At 38.2% G+C, this 18,469-nt stretch overlaps 1 protein-coding gene across 1 annotated transcript in view; it reads left to right on the forward strand.

Moving 5' to 3' along the window:
* TMPRSS7 (transmembrane serine protease 7) overlaps positions 1–13,971 on the forward strand; it is a 27,219-nt gene extending 13,248 nt beyond the window's left edge. Inside the window, exons 8-15 of the mRNA XM_006905456.1 lie at positions 2,146–2,282; positions 4,317–4,424; positions 6,530–6,640; positions 7,450–7,566; positions 8,445–8,616; positions 10,008–10,276; positions 11,810–11,946; positions 13,737–13,971. Of these exons, the coding sequence (XP_006905518.1) occupies positions 2,146–2,282; positions 4,317–4,424; positions 6,530–6,640; positions 7,450–7,566; positions 8,445–8,616; positions 10,008–10,276; positions 11,810–11,946; positions 13,737–13,907 (1,222 nt within the window). The 3' untranslated portion in view covers positions 13,908–13,971. The remainder of the gene's footprint in view (positions 1–2,145; positions 2,283–4,316; positions 4,425–6,529; positions 6,641–7,449; positions 7,567–8,444; positions 8,617–10,007; positions 10,277–11,809; positions 11,947–13,736) is intronic.
* Positions 13,972–18,469: the final 4,498 nt, after the last annotated feature.

The raw sequence follows: 18,469 nt of genomic DNA on the forward strand, positions 1-18,469 counted from the left end.
TAACAAAACTTTACCCATCTTTTGTAAAGTTGTATACTGAAGATAGAGCTGTGCTTTGAAAAGGAGATATTCTCCCCCGCCCCCGCCGCCCCACCACCATATCAACAATACTACCACCTACAATTTTCATATGGAGGAACTGCTGAAAGGCTTTACCCAGAGATAAGGTTGGCCTAACCAAGAGGTGGTGCTGCCAAAGTGTGAGCAGGGACTCCTTCCAAGTGATGCCAGGAAAGCTTTCTGCCCTAAATACTTTTCTTGAAGGACCAGCTCTTCACTTATCTTATGGGCTGGCTGAAATCCTACCAAGATTCCTTTGATATAAGCTGCACCCTTGGAATTTAACATGCCAGCCCTTCCCATTATTAGTTCTTTTTATCTAAAAAGAAAAGACTCTAATTTAACTAATTTCCGATACCTTGCTGAGAAATTAATGTAGGGTGTTGGGTTTGTCATGCGGAAGGAGGAAAAAGTAATTCTGACATCAGAAAGCCCAGCAATCTCCAGTTAAGAGAACAAGGGGATGGGATGAGTATGCTCAGGAAAGTTTGAATGCAGCATATGAATCCGAAAAAACTGGAAGGCTTTCCTACAAAGCTTTAGCAGAGCAAGTTCCTGAGGAGAAAGCTGTCGATGTGCTAAAAAAGTGCTAGAGTTTAGTATCGGCAGAGCTGCATCCAAATTCTGCTTCTACTTATTTGCCATTTGAACTTTAACAAATTGCCTCACCTCTTTACACTTCAGTTTTCTTACCCCTACATATAAACTAACTCCTGTTGGGTTTCTCCAATCTTTCACTTTTTTAAAACTTTTGTTCCATTAGCCACCGACATGGCCCATTACATAGTGGTCTTCTCTAAACTGCAGCCCAAGCACGGATTCAAAGATCTTTTTCCTTCTGCCTCCTCCTTAACATTCGAGTGAGGCTCATCATTGCAAGAAAACTCTAGTAAATGTTAATGGAGAACACAAATAAAATCACAGTGAGACACAGATAATTAATAATCACAATGAGTCACAGATAATTAATGATCACCATGTTTTTAGAACACAGTTTTTATTTTGACCCCAAGATGACCTGTTAGAGTAGGCTCTGACCTCAAAAACTTGACTTGGCTTTTCGGTGCCTCTCAGATTCTGGCTTCCATTTGGCCAGGTGGCCACCTGCAGCTGTTATCTCTTCCTCATATCCCAGGTGCTGGTCTATTAGCCTGTCAGGTCCTTCGCTTCAGCCAATTGCAAAAAAAATCTTTCCTGAAATATACATGAACCTTGAAATCATAGGTTACCTCTATGTTCCTCCCACTGAATAATAGTATCTGATCCATGGAGCATACATAGTTCCCAAAGTGCTTTGGGGGCCTAGAGTGATTGACATTCACAGATTCCAGTGATTGGCATTCACAGATTCCCCCATCAAACCTTGTGTCTCCTGTTTCCTTTTGAGACCTTGTAGGTTTTGCCCTGGAAAGAGCCTTGCCTACATAGGGCAGAGGCCTAACTTAGCATAGGCTCCCCGTGTAATAAGACTTCATGTTCCACTAACCACAGTGCTCATATAATAATTACTAACAGGAGGGACATTTTCTCTTAGGCGATGACAAGTAAAAAAAGTTGACATAGGGAAATTTGTAGATAAACATTACTACTTTGAAATTTTGCCGAAGGACAAGCTCTGAAGTGCACATCAGATTTCAATTTAGTTTGAGATAACTTTTTTTTTTTTTTTGCTGTAAGTATTGCTTAGATTCTTTGAATATTTTCAGCCTAAGTTTATGGATTCCACTATGAACTATAGGTAGATTTGTGGGCAAAAGCAGACAATTCTTATTAATACAGTCATTTACACCAAAAAAAAAAAAAAGAGAAAGGATTAGGAGAATTAAACTCACGTTTCTTCTAAGCGTTGGTGAGAAAAGCTAAGGATAATAGTTGTGAGTACTTGTCTTTGCAGAGGAGAAAGTCAAGGGGGCAGAATTTACTCAATCACAGACACTTAGCATAGAATAGATAACTGCTGTTAGCTCTACCATTAGCATCTTGCTTATGAAACCCAGAAAACCAAAGCATTAGTGAATTCATTGTCGGTAGGAATGCAGTTGACAGACCCTCAGGTCGTGTGTTCTCTGGCTCTTGTCTCTTCAGGTACTGTGGCTCCTACATGGATCATCAGACAATTTTCCGAGTGCCCAGCCCCCTTGTTCACATTCAGCTTCAGTGCAGTTCAAGGCTTTCAGACAAGCCACTTTTGGTGGAATATGGCAGTTACAACATCAGTCAACGTAAGCCTGGGATCAATGCTTTAGAAAACCTTAAAAAGTTGGGTAAAGGGAGGCTAATACTTTATAACTCTAAATGGTGAATTTAAAGGAATTAAAACTGCTTTATTGCTGCTGGTTTCTGTTATATTTTAATTTTTATTATAAATAAGACATAAATGAATATATAATGTAAATTAAATCTATAATAAATAATATGTATTATTTATGTATTTATTGCTGCTATAGTTTAAGTTATACAAAAATAATATAATTGTTATTATCGGTTTATAATTGAAAAATAGTCTGTTACATTATTCCTAAAATATAGAAGAAACCCATTTTTTGATTTGCCGTTCTTCTTGCTAGCCATAATCTGTGCAAATATGATGTTTACACCAACATTTAGTAGATCAGAGGCCAACAGTTATGACTCACTTTGGCCTATGAGAGCTGGTTGGCCAAGGAGAGCTCAACTATTAGCCCACGGACTGTCAAACTTCACACTGAAAACCGCTAGAACAGTGGCCAGGAAGTGGTCAGTAGAAAAGGCAGAGACATTGTTAGAGCTGGAGAGAGTAGATACTGACCTGCTCAGGAAATTCTTGGCATTTTATTTATTTATTTATTTTGCAAACAAGAGTTTGGTTTTATTTTGTTTCCTCCAATTTGCCTCAGGCAGTTTTCTGATCAAAATAGACTCTGTTTTGAAAAAACAGTGCACTATCAAGTCCTCTCACAGGAGTCACCCTTTTCCATGGCCTTGACCTTTTAAATTATGTTTTAAAAGACAGAAAAGTTAGGGTTAACCATAAAAGACTATGAGGATAAGACTTGAGAGAAAGCTCTTTTAGACCATGTCCTTTTTTGTTAATCCCTAATATACCTGCATCTGGATTTAGGGTATTACACTTTTGAATTCTAGATGACATGACCCTTGCACAGAGCACATTAGAACTTCCAGCAAGGACACAGGTACGTAGTAAGCCATCTTATTTGTAGTTGTTTTTTTCAAACCATGAATATTTTCCAGGAACTCATCCTCTCCACCGTATGCCACTGAGATAGTAGTGACCTGACCATGCACTCTCTCCCACTCCTTTGCTCAAGGGGAATGTCTTAGCCCATGTAGGCTGCTATAACAAACTGCCACAGGCTATGTAGCTTAAAAAGAACAGAAATTTATTTCTTACAGTTCTTGAGGCTGGAAGTTCAAGATCAGGGTGCCAATATGATCAGGTGAGGGCTCTCTTCTGTATCGAAGACTTCTATCCTCTCATGGTAGAAGGGGCTAAACAGCTCTGTGGGGCCTCTTTTATAAGAGCACTAATTCCATTTATGAGGATTCACAAACATTCAGGAGAGAGCAGGGAGAAAAGACTTATTATTTCTATATATTTGCGATAAGCCCAGGAATAATAATTCAAGACCAGGGAAGCAATCTTTTACTATTAGCCTAGTTGACATGGGAAAAATTATGTACTGGGAGGTAAGAGAGAGAAGTCTTGAGTTTTGCAGCCAGTTACTAATCTCTCTAGGTCCATCTTTCTAAGATCTGTGGTTACTAATACATTTTGAGGCAGAGATTACTCAAAAATGTAATTAAAGGCCCAGACTCCTCAGAATAATACATGTGATCATAGAAGATTCAGAGACACCAGAATCCATTTATAATTTCCTGGGGGCTCTAAAGACTTTACACTAAGATTTCTGGATTCTCTAAGCTATCTTCTAACTTTCACTTTTTTGAGCCTATGATAAAGCCAGAGAGCTCTCAAGGATGAAAGTAGGTGGAGTCTGACTGTACATGTGACCTGGTTGCAATGTTGACTCAGAGTTTCTGGTGAATTTGTTTGCTTTCTGTGTTCTTCTAAATTCTGCTTTGTTGTTTTCCAATTACCACCTATAATTTTGATCTGATGGAGAAGTTATATAATTATTAATTATTACGGCTAAACTGTCAAATCCTTAATCATGTAACACTTCATATTTTCTATTAATGTGGCCTGGTGACTTTTAGGGACCCACACAAGATTTCCAATTTTTTGTTGTCTGTAGCCTGTCCCGTTGGATCTTTTAGATGCTCCTCCGGTTTGTGTGTCCCTCAGGCCCAGAGGTGTGATGGAGTAAATGACTGCTTTGATGAAAGTGATGAACTTTTCTGTGGTAGGTAATCAAGATTTTATTATGATTTTCTTATTAAATGAATAACTTCTCAAAGCCATTGTTGCTGCTGGTGCACATCCTGGGTCTTTGCATCTAGCTATTAACTGTTGCTGAAAAACAAACAACCTCCAAACTCAGTGGCTTACAACAATCATTTATTCTGGATATGCCTCTTGGGTTGTCTGGAATGTGACTGGTCTAGGCTGTGCTCAGCGAATGGCTCCATTTCAAGCAGCGGGTCCTCCTGAGTTTGGTTCTTCCCAGTTTGAAGTCGAGTCTACTCCTTATGGCTCTTCTTCTCATTGACCTAGTGGGCTAGCCAAGAAGTGCTAGAAATAAAGGAGAGTTGAGCAAAATCACATGGCTTTTCTTAAGTTATGGGCTTGGAAATGGCACACCATCCCCTGTGTCACATTCCATCAGTCAAATTGAGACATGTCACTGACTCAATTAGTCAAGGAGAAAGGAAGTTTATTCCTCACAGTTTGGAGTCATGTCAAGGGTCAAGGTGCATAATATACCACAGACAGTGACAATCTGTGGCTAATAGTTTAATCAACCATAATCTTAAATACAACCATCCTATTTTATTTTATTTTATTTTTTCCATCCTATTTTAGAGCATAAATCTTTCACCTAAAGATAAGCACAGAATCAGCTGAGGAATAAACTCTTTCAGCATGCTCCTTTGTTGAGCACAGGTATTGTGAATGAAAGAATTATTATTATTTTTTATCTGTATAGTTTGCATCAATATCACATTTATAATGACTAAGGTGTGGGGTATTGAATTTTCCTATTTAGGGCAGAGAATTTCTCTTGGTTTTTATTACTGTTTGCACATCATTCCTGAATCTATCTCTAGTTTCAGAGAGAAATATGGGAGTTCACTGGATGTGTGACACCATTGGCAACACTTTCTGCTAAGGATTCAGAGTCTAAAGCAAATTATTGTGATGGTGAAACTATTTGATCTCTTTCATATACTTGTATAAATATTACAGTTAATAAAACTAACTGTGAAAAATTATATTCATAAAAAATAACCTTTAACTCTACACCTTTTTTTTAATTGACAAAACAAAACAAAAAATCCCCTTTTATGATTTATTGGCTTTTTGAATTTACAGGGTCTTCGATTTCTTAAGAAAATAAGTACTGACCATAATACAGTAATTGAGGTTGCTTCTGTTTTTTTCATTGTTATTGTTACCTGCTATGATGCTCCAAATAAAGGTAATTATTGTGACTTTATAATAAGAGCTGTTTTTTGGGTCATCGTTATTTCTTATTATGCTATTTTGAAAGATAGTCTCTAGGAGTCAACTAGACACTCTTAGAGAGACTTAATGAACTATTTAGAGCAGCACTGTCCTTTCCCTGCCCCTCACAAGAGATACTTCTGAAAAAAATGGGAGCAGGTAACAAAAATGATAACTTTCAAAGACCAGAAATATCTAAGGAATCATACCTTCTAATAGTGCTTGCTAATATACTGTGCCTGTCGCTGATATAAAGGCAGTTTTTGAAAATACTCCAAAGAAAAGCTGAGATAGATTTACAGAGATATTTCCCAGTTCAGGAAATGGATCTCTCAGGATAAAATAATTTTAAAGAGAATTTTCTCTACATGTAGACTACGAATCTATTGTCTGCTAAAATTTCACGTTCATTAATTCATTCAACAAACCTGTAGCAAGCACCTACTATTTGGTCAGGGGCCTGAGGTACAGAGAAGAATCAGACAAAATCTCTAATCTCAGGATACTTCCACTGTGTAGATGAGTTCAATTTTGATAAGAGCTTATGATTTTTTTTCTCTAACATAAAATCTTATGAAGCATTTAATTGTGATTAAATAAACCGTCATAGTTTAATATATACATGCAAAAGCAAAAATCAGATCTGACAAACTCAAAGTGCTAAGAATTACAACAAAGTTTAAACATTTGCTTTTCTCCATGGATGCGTCGGTTTTGAGGAAAACACGCTTTTTATTTTTTGTAAGTCATCTTAACCCTTTGCACCTTTACAGGGGCACTGCTGGTCATCAGAGTCCAGCTGATGTCTCAGGTTCATGAGCTTTCTGTCTGTTCTCATTCTAGTGACTCATAAACCTGCCTGCAATGCCAGCTCCTTCAGGCAGCATGGCCCTCTGGTCTGCGATGGCTTCCGGGACTGTGAGGATGGCCAGGATGAGCAGAACTGCACTCAGAGTGAGAAAGAATCCTCTGCACTCTGCTGTTCGTCTCATAAAATTCTTTTAAGTCAGAATCAAAATACCTCTGACAGGATTTGAATAATCAACTCATCTCAGTTTTCCCAGGTCTCTCCCAGTTTTAGTGCTGAAAACCCCATATCCTGGGAATTCTCTCAGTCTTAGAAAAAAACGGGACAGATGGTCACTCTAACTGGGGTGGAGTGTGTGTGTTTATGTGTGTGTGTATGTTAGTGTGTGAATACTGGAAGATATTCATTACTTAATTTTTTTAATGCTGCCCAAGACTAAAGGATGCTTAGGACCTGATGTACAGAAAATTGCTAGACACTGTGATAGGATGTGGTTTTTTTCTCTAGCCCCTGCAGAAACACACACTGCCAGGGTTGTGAACCAATGTGCTATAATTTACAAAGTCTGTACACTCTCTTGCCCCAATGGTATAAAAGAACTGAGTTAATGAGGATTTGTGCTCTGAAATTATCTTGGAGAATAAGACAAGGTAATAACAGAGAGGCCATGGCCTAAAGCCACTGATGTGGTCAACTGCTCTGCATCTCACTTGCAGTGGAAGAAGGGAGAGGCCCTAGGACTGATTCTCAGCAGGTGTGCCAGGCTGCCTGCCTTCCAGTGGCTCTATACCAGGTTATTTCACTTCTATTTGCCCTGTTTCCCAGAGCAGCAAATACCCATCTTGTGCCTAAGCCATCCTTTGTAGAGTTCATTGTCATTTACTCAAATCTGTTTTTTTGTTTTTTTGGGTTTTTTTTGCTAGGAAGAACTCCTTTTACTTTTGTTCATTTTTAGGCATTCCATGTAACAGTAGGACTTTTAAGTGTGGCAATGATATTTGCTTTAGAAAACAAAATGCAAAATGTGATGGGACTGTGGATTGTTCAGATGGGAGCGATGAAGAAGGCTGCAGTGAGTAGCAATGTCTCTTCTGATTCCTTCTATTCCCTCGTCGGTATACCTATTTTTCATTTTCATTCCCTTCTTGATGTAATCCTTCTGGCAGAGGTTGCCTTAGGCCCAGGGAAGAATATTGGTGAACTGAATCTGAAATCGTTTCTCAGAATTAAAAATGCTAGAGTACATTTCATATTCTTTCTTGAAAACAAGCATTAATGTGTGAGAAATTTATGAGAACCCCACTTTCTAATAAGTAATCAAAAATAAGTTCTTACATAAAAAATGTATGAGAAAAGAAAGACATACAGGCACACGGTGGATGACTTTGTTAATTATGCCTTATGTTAGATCGATATCAAGTGCTAGTTCTTCCTTTAGCTATTATTTGAGAACTGTAACCTGCCATATGTTATTGTTACTTGTGATGCCTCTAATCTGCCATGTGGCGACATGTTAACTTAATATCCTTATCAATACTATTTACACTGGAAAAGAATTGCTCTGATAACTAGTTTTTCTTAATAGGTTTTCAAATTCCCAAATGCTTTTCTCAAATTGGCACAACTTCAAAGACATCTCAATTCCGTTTTATTTGGAACTAACTTTTTTCTTTCTACCTAACAACCTAAACCCCATGGCTGCTGTTCATATCAGTGCAGTTGTTACTAACAGGTCCCCTCCTCCCCTCACATTATTGTGCAGTGACTGTCACAGCCCCTTTTTCAGGAGGAAGGGAGTGGTTTATTGGTGCTGGTGTTGCCTCTTCTCTAGATAAGCAGATTTCAGTTTGCTTACCTGGTTAATCAGTTACCAACCCAGCACTAAACCCGACTTTATTTCACTTTTCTTTCAAGTCTGTCTTTAATCACACGACCCTTCCTTTCCCAAAGGCTGCAGCAGGAGTTTCTCCACCGTCCACCGCATCATCGGGGGCACTGATACGCGGGAAGGGGGCTGGCCCTGGCAAGTCAGCCTCCACTTCATTGGGTCCGCCTACTGTGGAGCCTCAGTCATCTCCAGGGAGTGGCTTCTCTCTGCGGCCCACTGTTTCCATGGAAACAGGTAGGGCATCTCAATCCTTACTCTAAAGTGACACACTCTGACCTCAGATCATACCTCTGCCTTCAAGTTGTGGGAAGGAGCTCCCTGTTGGTGAGGCTCAATCAATCCAATTGTTTTTTTTTGTTTTTTGTTGACATTAGTTGTGTGCCAAACATTCCTTCTAGGAACTATTGATATAAAGAAAAAAGAGCAACACAAAAGAACATCTAGAATGAATAAGCTTTTATTAAACTAAAAAAATAAGATAGGGCTTTCAAGTCAAAGGGAGCAAACCTATGGAATGTATGGAGAATATGGAGGAAAGTGAGCACTGGGGGATGGCTGGAGCGTGGGGATCCCTTTTAGTAGTGGGAGAGTAATGATTTTGTACCAGATTTCCAATTTGATGGCATGAGTTCCTATACCATCAACCAATTCTACAATATCAGCTGAGTTTCCTACAGTTCAACTCAATTCTGGCACTACATACCTGGAGACAATGTCATTCCCACATGTTAAGGCCTCAGTCCTACAGGATTGCTCTCTCTCCCCCATTTCAGATGCTAATCACAAGTCCAGGTTGTCACCTATATTTCTGACTGATTAACTATAGAAGCATACTCCCTCAGGTCCCCAGCGCCACCCACGAGATGTCAGCTAAGCAAATTAGGGGCCACTCTCTTTGGGCTCTGTCCTTATTTTTCTTCCAAAGCTTCCACATTCTCTTCACTCCACCAGAGTAAGGCTGCTGCACTGGTGAAGATGGAAACCTCACATGGAGACTACAAGACCCTTAGTGACTTTGTGCAAGGCCACAGGGGTCAGGATTAGAGTTCTGGAAGAACTAACAGGGATGCGGTCCCTGTGAAAGTTCATGCCTGAGTGGTTAGAGTGGTGATCTTTAAAGCTTCTGATAATTGCAAAAGAAATGGCATTAAATTTTTGCTTATAGTCCTTTGATTTCTAATCTGTCTTGGTATTTATACCATTTGAATTTGGCAAAAGGATTCCCAGACCACTGTCTTACTGACCCTGGCTGTCTCCAACAGATACCATTGTCAGCGCAAATAGAAAGAATATAACATTAATTCTAGCCATTAACATTCTTGGCCTGTGTGTGGTTCACGGAATAGCAGTGACAAGAAAATTTCCAGCATGTTGTTGAGGATATTTTCCGGAACATAGCTATCATTCACCACTCTTACTATACCTTACTTCATCTCTGGTAAAGAGACAATAGAGGCTCAGAGAAGTCGTGCTTCTTGCCACATCTGGAGACAGAGCCAGTGACTACGATAGGGATGGAAAGTCAGGCCTCTCTTTCCTCAGCCCTCATCTCTCTGCAGAGTGCTTTTTTCACCATGTATGGTTCATCGAGCCACTGACTCCATACCTCGTTCCTTTTCTACCAGACTGTCAGACCCCACACCTTGGACCGCTCACCTTGGGATGTATGTGCAGGGGAATGCCAAGTTCGTCTCCCCGGTGAGAAGAATTGTGATCCACGAGTACTATAACAGCCAGACCTTTGACTATGATATCGCCTTGCTACAGCTCAGTGTCGCCTGGCCGGAGACCCTAAGACAACTCATTCAGCCAATATGCATTCCTCCTGCTGGTCAGAAAGTGCGCAGTGGGGAGAAGTGCTGGGTAACCGGCTGGGGGCGAAGGCATGAAGCAGGTGTGTGTACAAACGAACGGCCCTCCCTTCCAGATAATGACTTGTGCTGATGTAGTGCTTTAAGGTTCATGGAGAGGGTGTTTGTACATGGTCTCATTTGAGCTTTCTAACAACTCTGAGAGGTAGAATGGAGGGTATTATTATTCCTGTTTATGATGCTTTCCCCTTAACCCCCCAAAAGCAGGACCCACCTCAAAAGAGGTGGAGAGTTTATGAGCACGGTGGGATTGAAAAGATAGTTTGAGCCCTTTCAAATTCTGAGGGGTTTGCTAGGTTTTCCACGATAAAATAGCAAGAAATTCCTCCTCATTTTTAGGTATTCTTTTTATCCAAAGAAGTGATTCATTTCATAAAAGAGAAAAGGACACACACACACACCTTATTGTGTCAGCTCATAGGCAGCTGTCTGGAGGATTGTGCAAATATGTGTTACACAAGAGCACTGGCCAAGGTGATGAAAATAAGGGATGAAATTAGCTGCCCAGAGTGTTAATTCAGGCCTGGGCTTACATCGGCCTAGCATTGGTCCATATCCCCAGAGGGGATAACTTTTTCATTACACACAAGGTCTGAGTGTATGGTAGGGAAGCCCTACATCTGCCCTGCCAAGGTTTTCCATGGTTGAGTCTAAATATATAGCAAGGAGAAAGCCCAAATCTTGGCAAGCATCTCCCTAGGGGTAGTGCTGATACCTTCCATTGATCTCTCAACTACCTCGGATTCCCTTGTAGTCATCTCCAAGGGCTGACGACATACATTTTCTGTACATCTTGACCCTCACTCTCATCTGTGCTTTGACATTCTCTAAAAACTCATTGTGGGCAGCTTTTCAAGTGCTCACTGCCTTCGTTTAGTTGTTGAAGTTTTGATATTCACCACTAGTTTGTGCCTGCTGAAGTCTCAGTAGATTCAACAAGGGAAGTTGGCTAACTGCTTGAACACCTGTGACTTATTAGAATTTTAATTACATTATCATATATCACAAGATATATGAATCTATATATTTTCCTCCAAGAGAGAGTCTACTCAACTAACTTATCAGGAGACATTTTCTTTACAAGCATGAGTGTGTGTGTGTGTGTGTGTGTGTGTGTATGCATGGGTGCACGTATGTGTTTACTTTTCTGAGTCATCATAGCCAGACAGGTTTAAAAAGAAGTAAAAAGGCTATATCCAAACTGTTATGTTTTTATGGTTCCCAAGGCACTCCCATATACCAGTCATGCTGCTTCACTCAACCAGCAAATATTGATAATAACTGTTGCTGACTCACAGTCTTACTGAGAGCAGGAGGACATGGTACAGTGTCTCAGATGATGGAGTCAGACCTTGGGTTTGACTCCTGCTCTGTTATTTGCTAGTTGTGTGCCACTGGGCAAGTCCTCTAACTTTCTAAGACTCCATGTCTTCATCAGGAAAATGGAATTTATCTACAAAAATTATGAAGATAAAGGATATTGTGAATAAATTGTTTAGTAAAGCCCTGAATAAGATAGTCATTTCCATGATTTCTGCCTCCAATGTGTTTTCCAGACAATAAAGGCTCCCCTGTTTTGCAGCAAGCAGAGGTAGAGCTCATTGACCAAACCCTCTGTGTTTCTACCTATGGGATCATCACTTCACGGATGCTTTGTGCAGGTGTCATGTCAGGCAAGAGAGATGCTTGTAGAGTAAGTCATCTTACCTTTCTTTCCCTTGCCTAGTATGTTATATTTTCTATAAATACTTTCATGTTTAATCTGTACAACACTGAGAAATAACTAGGACTGGTGCTTCCCTTAATTCAGATATTAATTATAAAACAATTGTCTACGATCAGGGAAGGGTGATTAAATAATTGGGTCTATAAAACTCAGTTTTCTAGTCCCTATGTATTTTCCTTTAACATTTAGAGAGTGAGGTCAACATTTATCATTCTGCCATTATTTTCTTATAAGCAAAAAACAAAGCAACATACACACAGTGTTTCCGAATTGTTACCTAATTCTTTAGCAGCAACCATTTACCTTCCAAAATAACAATGTTTTTATTCACTTATTCCTTTGACACATAGACTGTGGGAAAGGAAAGATGAGTGGGAGAGTATGCCTCTGTCTTTTCCTGAGAGTGATAAAGTTGTAGGTCACTTTTGGGGGGACATTTCTCTGAGATGCGGATTTCAATCTATGCAGATGTCTAAATGATTGCCAAAAAGTGAACAAGTGATTTAAGGGATGAGGAGGGCAACGGAAGCTGTTCCCATATCTTTCTACAACCTTAGTCACCATGCCACAAAAACCTCATCTTATTATAGTAATGATTTCTATCTTCTAACTTCCTATTTTGTGGCAAGCACTGTCCTTTACATAGGTCCTTTACATAGATTTATTTTGTGGCAAGCACTGTCCTTTACTAGTTCCTTTACATAGATTTATTCAAATAAGTTTTCCATCTCCATTTTATAGAAAAAGAAACTAGGGCACAAGTTCGCATAGCTAGTAAGTAAATGCTTGAGCTAGGATTTGAACCCTTATTCCTCTAATGCTAAAACTACCATATTCTGAGTGCCTCCTGCAGCTAGTCCCAGCTAATCCTATTATATAATCCTGTTTCATGTAGCCACCAGGAATTACAAGTTAAATTAGACTTAGTATAGTTGGTGTCACAATAATTTAAAAAAGAGTCCATTTTTTTTCTACTAGTCAGCATTTACCTAATCAGGTTTAAAATTGTGGGGGTGGGTAGAGAGGCAAATTTGAAATGCGCTTTTTTTTTTCTATCTTTGCCTCTGATTAAGTTGCAGCTTTACTTATACTCCAAAATGAGAAAGTAAAAATCCAGATATTACATACTGTAGGAATTACGTTTAAACTTTGAATTATTTCAGCCTTTGTTTGTGAAGTTGAGATATCAGAAAGGACTCTCAAGTGAGTCTATGACAGCTATCAGCCAGTGATCCTTAGGGTTGCTTCGCTGGACCTGGCTAACTAAACGGTATCTCTTCTGTTTTATTCCTTGGGACCATGAGCCAATCACTGAAGCTGCATGGCCCAGAGGTAGAGGTAAACCTTCCAAAGTAATCATACTTCATAAAATTATTGTAAAGATTAAATGACCCAAAACAGTGCTTAACACATAGCTCATATTAAATAAATATCTATTACTACTACTACTACTACTACTACTACTACTACTGAGGTTTATTATTTGTTTGAGGGTATGTGAGATTTTTTTCCCCTACAAGAACATTCTAATCTTACTCTTGGCCTAAAGAATCAAGTTTATCGTGATGAATATAGTGTTTTGATTACAGGAAGAATACTTCTAAAAAGACATTAGAAGTTAACACTTCCCCAAACTGCATAATAATTGGCCAAGCAAACACCTGTCAGAATGGAAATTTTGAACACAATCCATTAGACACCTTAATGATAAAATTAATGACAAATGTACTTAATACTTACATTATCTTTTTGTGTAGGGAGATTCTGGTGGACCTTTATCTTGTCGAAGAGAAAGCGATGGAAAATGGATTTTGACTGGCATTGTTAGCTGGGGACACGGATGTGGAAGACCAAACTTTCCTGGTGTTTATACAAGGGTATCAAACTTTGTTTCCTGGATTCATAAATATGTCCCTTCTCTTTTGTAATAGCGCAAGTTGGATTTTTAATTGTGATTTATGTGATAGACTTTTTTAAAAGAATGTATTAATTATAAATAAAATGAGACAGTTAAGTTTTTTCTTTAGCAAGCTTCAGATTGCATATATTTGGTATTTATTGAAAAACAGAGAGATGCATTTTATTTCATAAACAATTCCTCAAAGATATAGCTGTATTTATTCTTAAGCATCAGAGGGCCATTGATTCAGGAATAGAAGAAATCTAAAGTAATGTCATGAACTAAGCTTCTAAAAGAAGATAAGAAATGGAAGAGATGCTCAGATATTCACACTTAAATTATTATAAGAATTATTATAATAAAATAAGAAATTCCATAAATTTCTTATTTCTTTATTAGTGTTCTAATAAAATTAAACACACAAAAATGTCTTCTTCACAAATGGAAATGGGGCTAAATTCAGTTATCAACATAGGTACTACCTATATTGTTGCTTTCCAATTCAATTTTGTAGAACCATATCATAGCCTTTCTTCAGCCATGGCATGTATCAATATTGTGTTCAGAGAAATCAATCAACCAACCAACAAAACTGACATTAATCTTCACTACAATGATAGAATGAAGCATTGTGGTAATTGGATTGAAAGCACTTGCATGGGATTAAAGGAAATTGTGGTAATTCTGGTCAGTAATTTTTAAATGATTATTTTGAAAATGAATTTTTCAAGAAATACTATTATCTTGATTTTGGTTCCTTTATAAAACCGCAATTGCCAAGTCCTTTTTTTTAAATAGGACTTATAATATCAAGCATAGTTGTTTTTGTCTTAATTTAAAAGGTTTCACATTTGACCTTTAGAGTAATCTTTTCATTAATGGAAGCCAGACTTAACAATACAACCAAATAGGTGAAAACAGCAGAAAGAAGAAGAATGATATCATTTATTTTCCTTGGGACAAGGTCAAAGAGTAATAACAATGATATTTTTAAGTAGAGCCCAGACTATTAAAAATGTTTTTTATAGGATCTCAGAAAATCTTAAATGTAACAGTAAAAGGAGAGAGAACAAAAGATGTCATCCTCTAGATCAGATAGAAAGACTGAATTGCATATAATTTCCCTAAATAGTGAATATTTTCCAGTTCACCAAATATATTTTGATTTGCTGAAAGACTGTTTTCTTCAAATAGAAGATAAAACATTAGGGACTAGAATATCTTTCTAAATAGGTCTCTAAGGATTCAATAAACTGGCTATGGCATAGTGCAATTTAGAGGGCCAAGTGTACCACTTAATTCACTAAAGGGGACTTAGCTACTGAGTCCACTGTGTAGAAGAGCTAATTAGGATAACTGTTCTTAAAACCTAGGTTTATTTTGCCTGGTGTTGCTGTGACCTACATACAAAGTGAATTGTACTTTTTACTTATGGTCATTTTTAAGGAAAAAATTTGCTATTCAACAAAATACACCAAAACCTTGAATGAGTTTATGATCTCAATTAGGAGATAAATGAGGGCTGGCATGATGTATTAGATTCATTAGATGGAGTTTTTCAAATAACACATAGATGCTACCATTCTAAGCACTTGTGGGTGCTAATTGAGTGTACCATATTCCTCATCAGTGCAGGGATGTAGAAAAGGTTGAGCAACGCCAATCTTGGCTAAGATGCCTGTAGAACCTGCACTACATGGAAATAGCCACTTCATTCTTGCAAAGGTATGAATAGAGGCTAATCCCAAGACTGGTTTAGTTGACAGAATGGAATAACTACTATATACCAAGGTAGGAGCATTTCCATGACTATTGGGAAGAATTTGTAGGCACTCATACCTTTCTTCAAAAATGCCTTGAAAACTGCAAAATGAAACATCCAAACCAACCATTTCTCAGTTGTTTTCTGCTTGATTAGCCTGGGTGACTAACCCAATTACTAATGTTCAGAGTAGAACTGCTTTCCATCTGACAACACATGAGTACAAACTCGTGTTTTCAAGAGACAGAGATCTATTTGAAGGTAATGAGATGCTTTAGTGCTTTGGTAATGTCACTTTGATGATGTTACTTTATTTTTTGGTTTATTTGGTAACTGGGAAATTATTTTCTCCTAAAGGAGATGAAGAAAAAAGAACAAGTACTATAACAAGGAAAGCAAAATTGAAAATCTTACACTGGTCAGCAAGCCGTGGCAACAAGATGTTTTAATTTTTTAATGTTATTTACATTTGACTCCTTGAACAAACTAAACTAATTGAGTCAATAATTTTAAATTGTATTTAAAAGAACTATTTGTACAAGTACAATACACTTTTTTTTAAGAAAAAAACAAGTTTAAAGAATTATTTATTAAAAAGCAACTTCTATAGAAATAGATTTTGAAAAAACTGCAAAAATAAATCTAGGTAGAATTTGGTTCCTCATTCGCTAATCTTTAACTTTCCTTGAGAATTGTTTAATCTAAACCCGGTTCTACCTCCACGGAGAAACACTTCTTTATAACTTGTTCCAAATCCTCAATTTGGAGTCAAACTGGCAGGATGAAAAAAGTTCTCAAGTAGAGGCTGGGATACTCACCTACATTTTAGGTTGGCTGTCTGGAGATTAAGACATTCGCAGTTATCAGAAATCAGGAATAGGTCGCAAGTAAAAATGTAAGTAGTTCAGGTAATATTGGGAGATGTCAACAAGTGTCAGTGATCAAGAAAATGTGACAGGACAGGAACACAAATCAATATTAAAAAATAATATTGAACCAAGGGTTATTGCTGGATGCTAAAGGCGTGGAAGCTGCTGGATATTTGTTGCAAAGATATTTAGGGTCGTAGAGAGTAAGAGAATATTTACCGAGTTTGCTATTTGTCAGACGCAAGAATAAATGCTTTACTTTAATAACTTCATTTAATCCTTCTAACTCTACTGGGTGGGAATCGTTTTATAGTGAGGAAAGAAGCTTGTAGACATTAAACAACTTGCCCAAGGACACCCAGGTCGTGAGTGTTCTAACTGCTTATCTTCAGAACCTATACTACCATATAGATGTCAATCATGTACAAGGATTAGGCTTATGGAATTCTGGAAATGTAGTCTAGATCATATAATACATAAACCTTGCTTCACAATACTCAGAAGGCATTAGGAGGTGTGATTTAAAGAGAGTTTGTGACAGGAAGCAGTAGCTTTTCCAACCTTTGGGGGAGCAAAGGAGATTTTAGGCATCTGTTCATGGAGAAACCAGGCTGGGAAGGTAGCTACAACACCTCTGACACGACAGGGAATCTCCCATTGAGACTGAGATCCTTCAGTCAACAAGGGAACTATGGGAAAGGTGGGAACTATGGGAAAGGTCGCCTGAGCCCTGGGTAAGGATACGGGTCCAGGTTTAAGAGGTTTTGGTGCTTCTCGTTGGGGTCTTCGGCCCTGGGCCTAGCAAACCATCACTGTTGAGAATATTATTCAAGTTAATGAACACTTATACAGGGCACTGTGCTGGATGCAGAGCTAAGTAATGGTAACATACAGATACCTCAAAGAGTTTAAACAATAAAGGAGACAGACAGGAAAAAGAATTACTGTTCATATTCCACTTTATTCTGACCTCTTTACTGATTCTCAGACAGTAAAATTCAAACAGGCTCTAGTATTAGGTCCTTTGTCCTAGAGTTCCCTCTCCTTTCGGAAATCTGCACAGCTCACTCCTTTGCACTTTTAACTCTGTTCATATTTCAATGTTTTTTAATTGAGGCATAATTGACTTATATGATTATATTAGTTTCAAGTGCACAACATAATGATTTGATATTTCTATAAAATGGTCTCCACAATAAGTTTAGTTAACATCTATCACCATACATAGCTACAACAATGTTTTTTTCTGGTGATGAGAACTTTTAAGATCTACTCTCGGCAACTTTCAAATATGCAATACATTGTTATTAACTATAGTCATCAGCTGTACATACATCTCCATGACTCATTTCACCTTCTTAATGAGGTCTAAGTTGATCACCCTATTTATAATTGCAGCTCTTCCCCTCCCCTCAACTTTCACCACTCAGTACTCTAACCTCCCACCTTCTGCTTTACTTTTTTGTTTACAGCATGTTACCTTCCAATATTCTAGAAACATTATTTATTAAGTTTGTTCCCTTCATGAAGTATAAGCCTCACAATGGCAGTGATTTTGTTTTGTTTAGTTATCTCTTCAGACTTATCTCAAGCACCCAGATGAATGCTTGACATATAGCAAGCACTCAATACTACTTGTCAAATTAAATTGTACTTGTGACATATGTAGCACAAGTACAACGGGTCTTGGTAGCAGAGAAGAGTGTGGAGAACTTTTGGTAGAGGAAGGGAGTCAGGGAAGGTTTAGTGGGGAAAGTATGTTTCAGCTAGGGTTTAAAGATAAATGGGTGTTGTCCGCTGGGCTGGAGTGGGAGGAAAAATGTTCCAAGCAGAGGAAACATTATATATGCAGATGTGGGAGTGGCAATAGAATGGGCCCGCCAGGAAGAGGAATCTGGTCAGACCAGAGGGGTCAACTGATCACTGAATGTCTAAGAGAGAACACTAGATGTCAGTTAT

This window comes from Pteropus alecto, unplaced genomic scaffold (genome assembly GCF_000325575.1).
Source record: "Pteropus alecto unplaced genomic scaffold, ASM32557v1 scaffold270, whole genome shotgun sequence".
In the NCBI taxonomy this organism is placed as follows: Eukaryota; Metazoa; Chordata; class Mammalia; order Chiroptera; family Pteropodidae; genus Pteropus; species Pteropus alecto.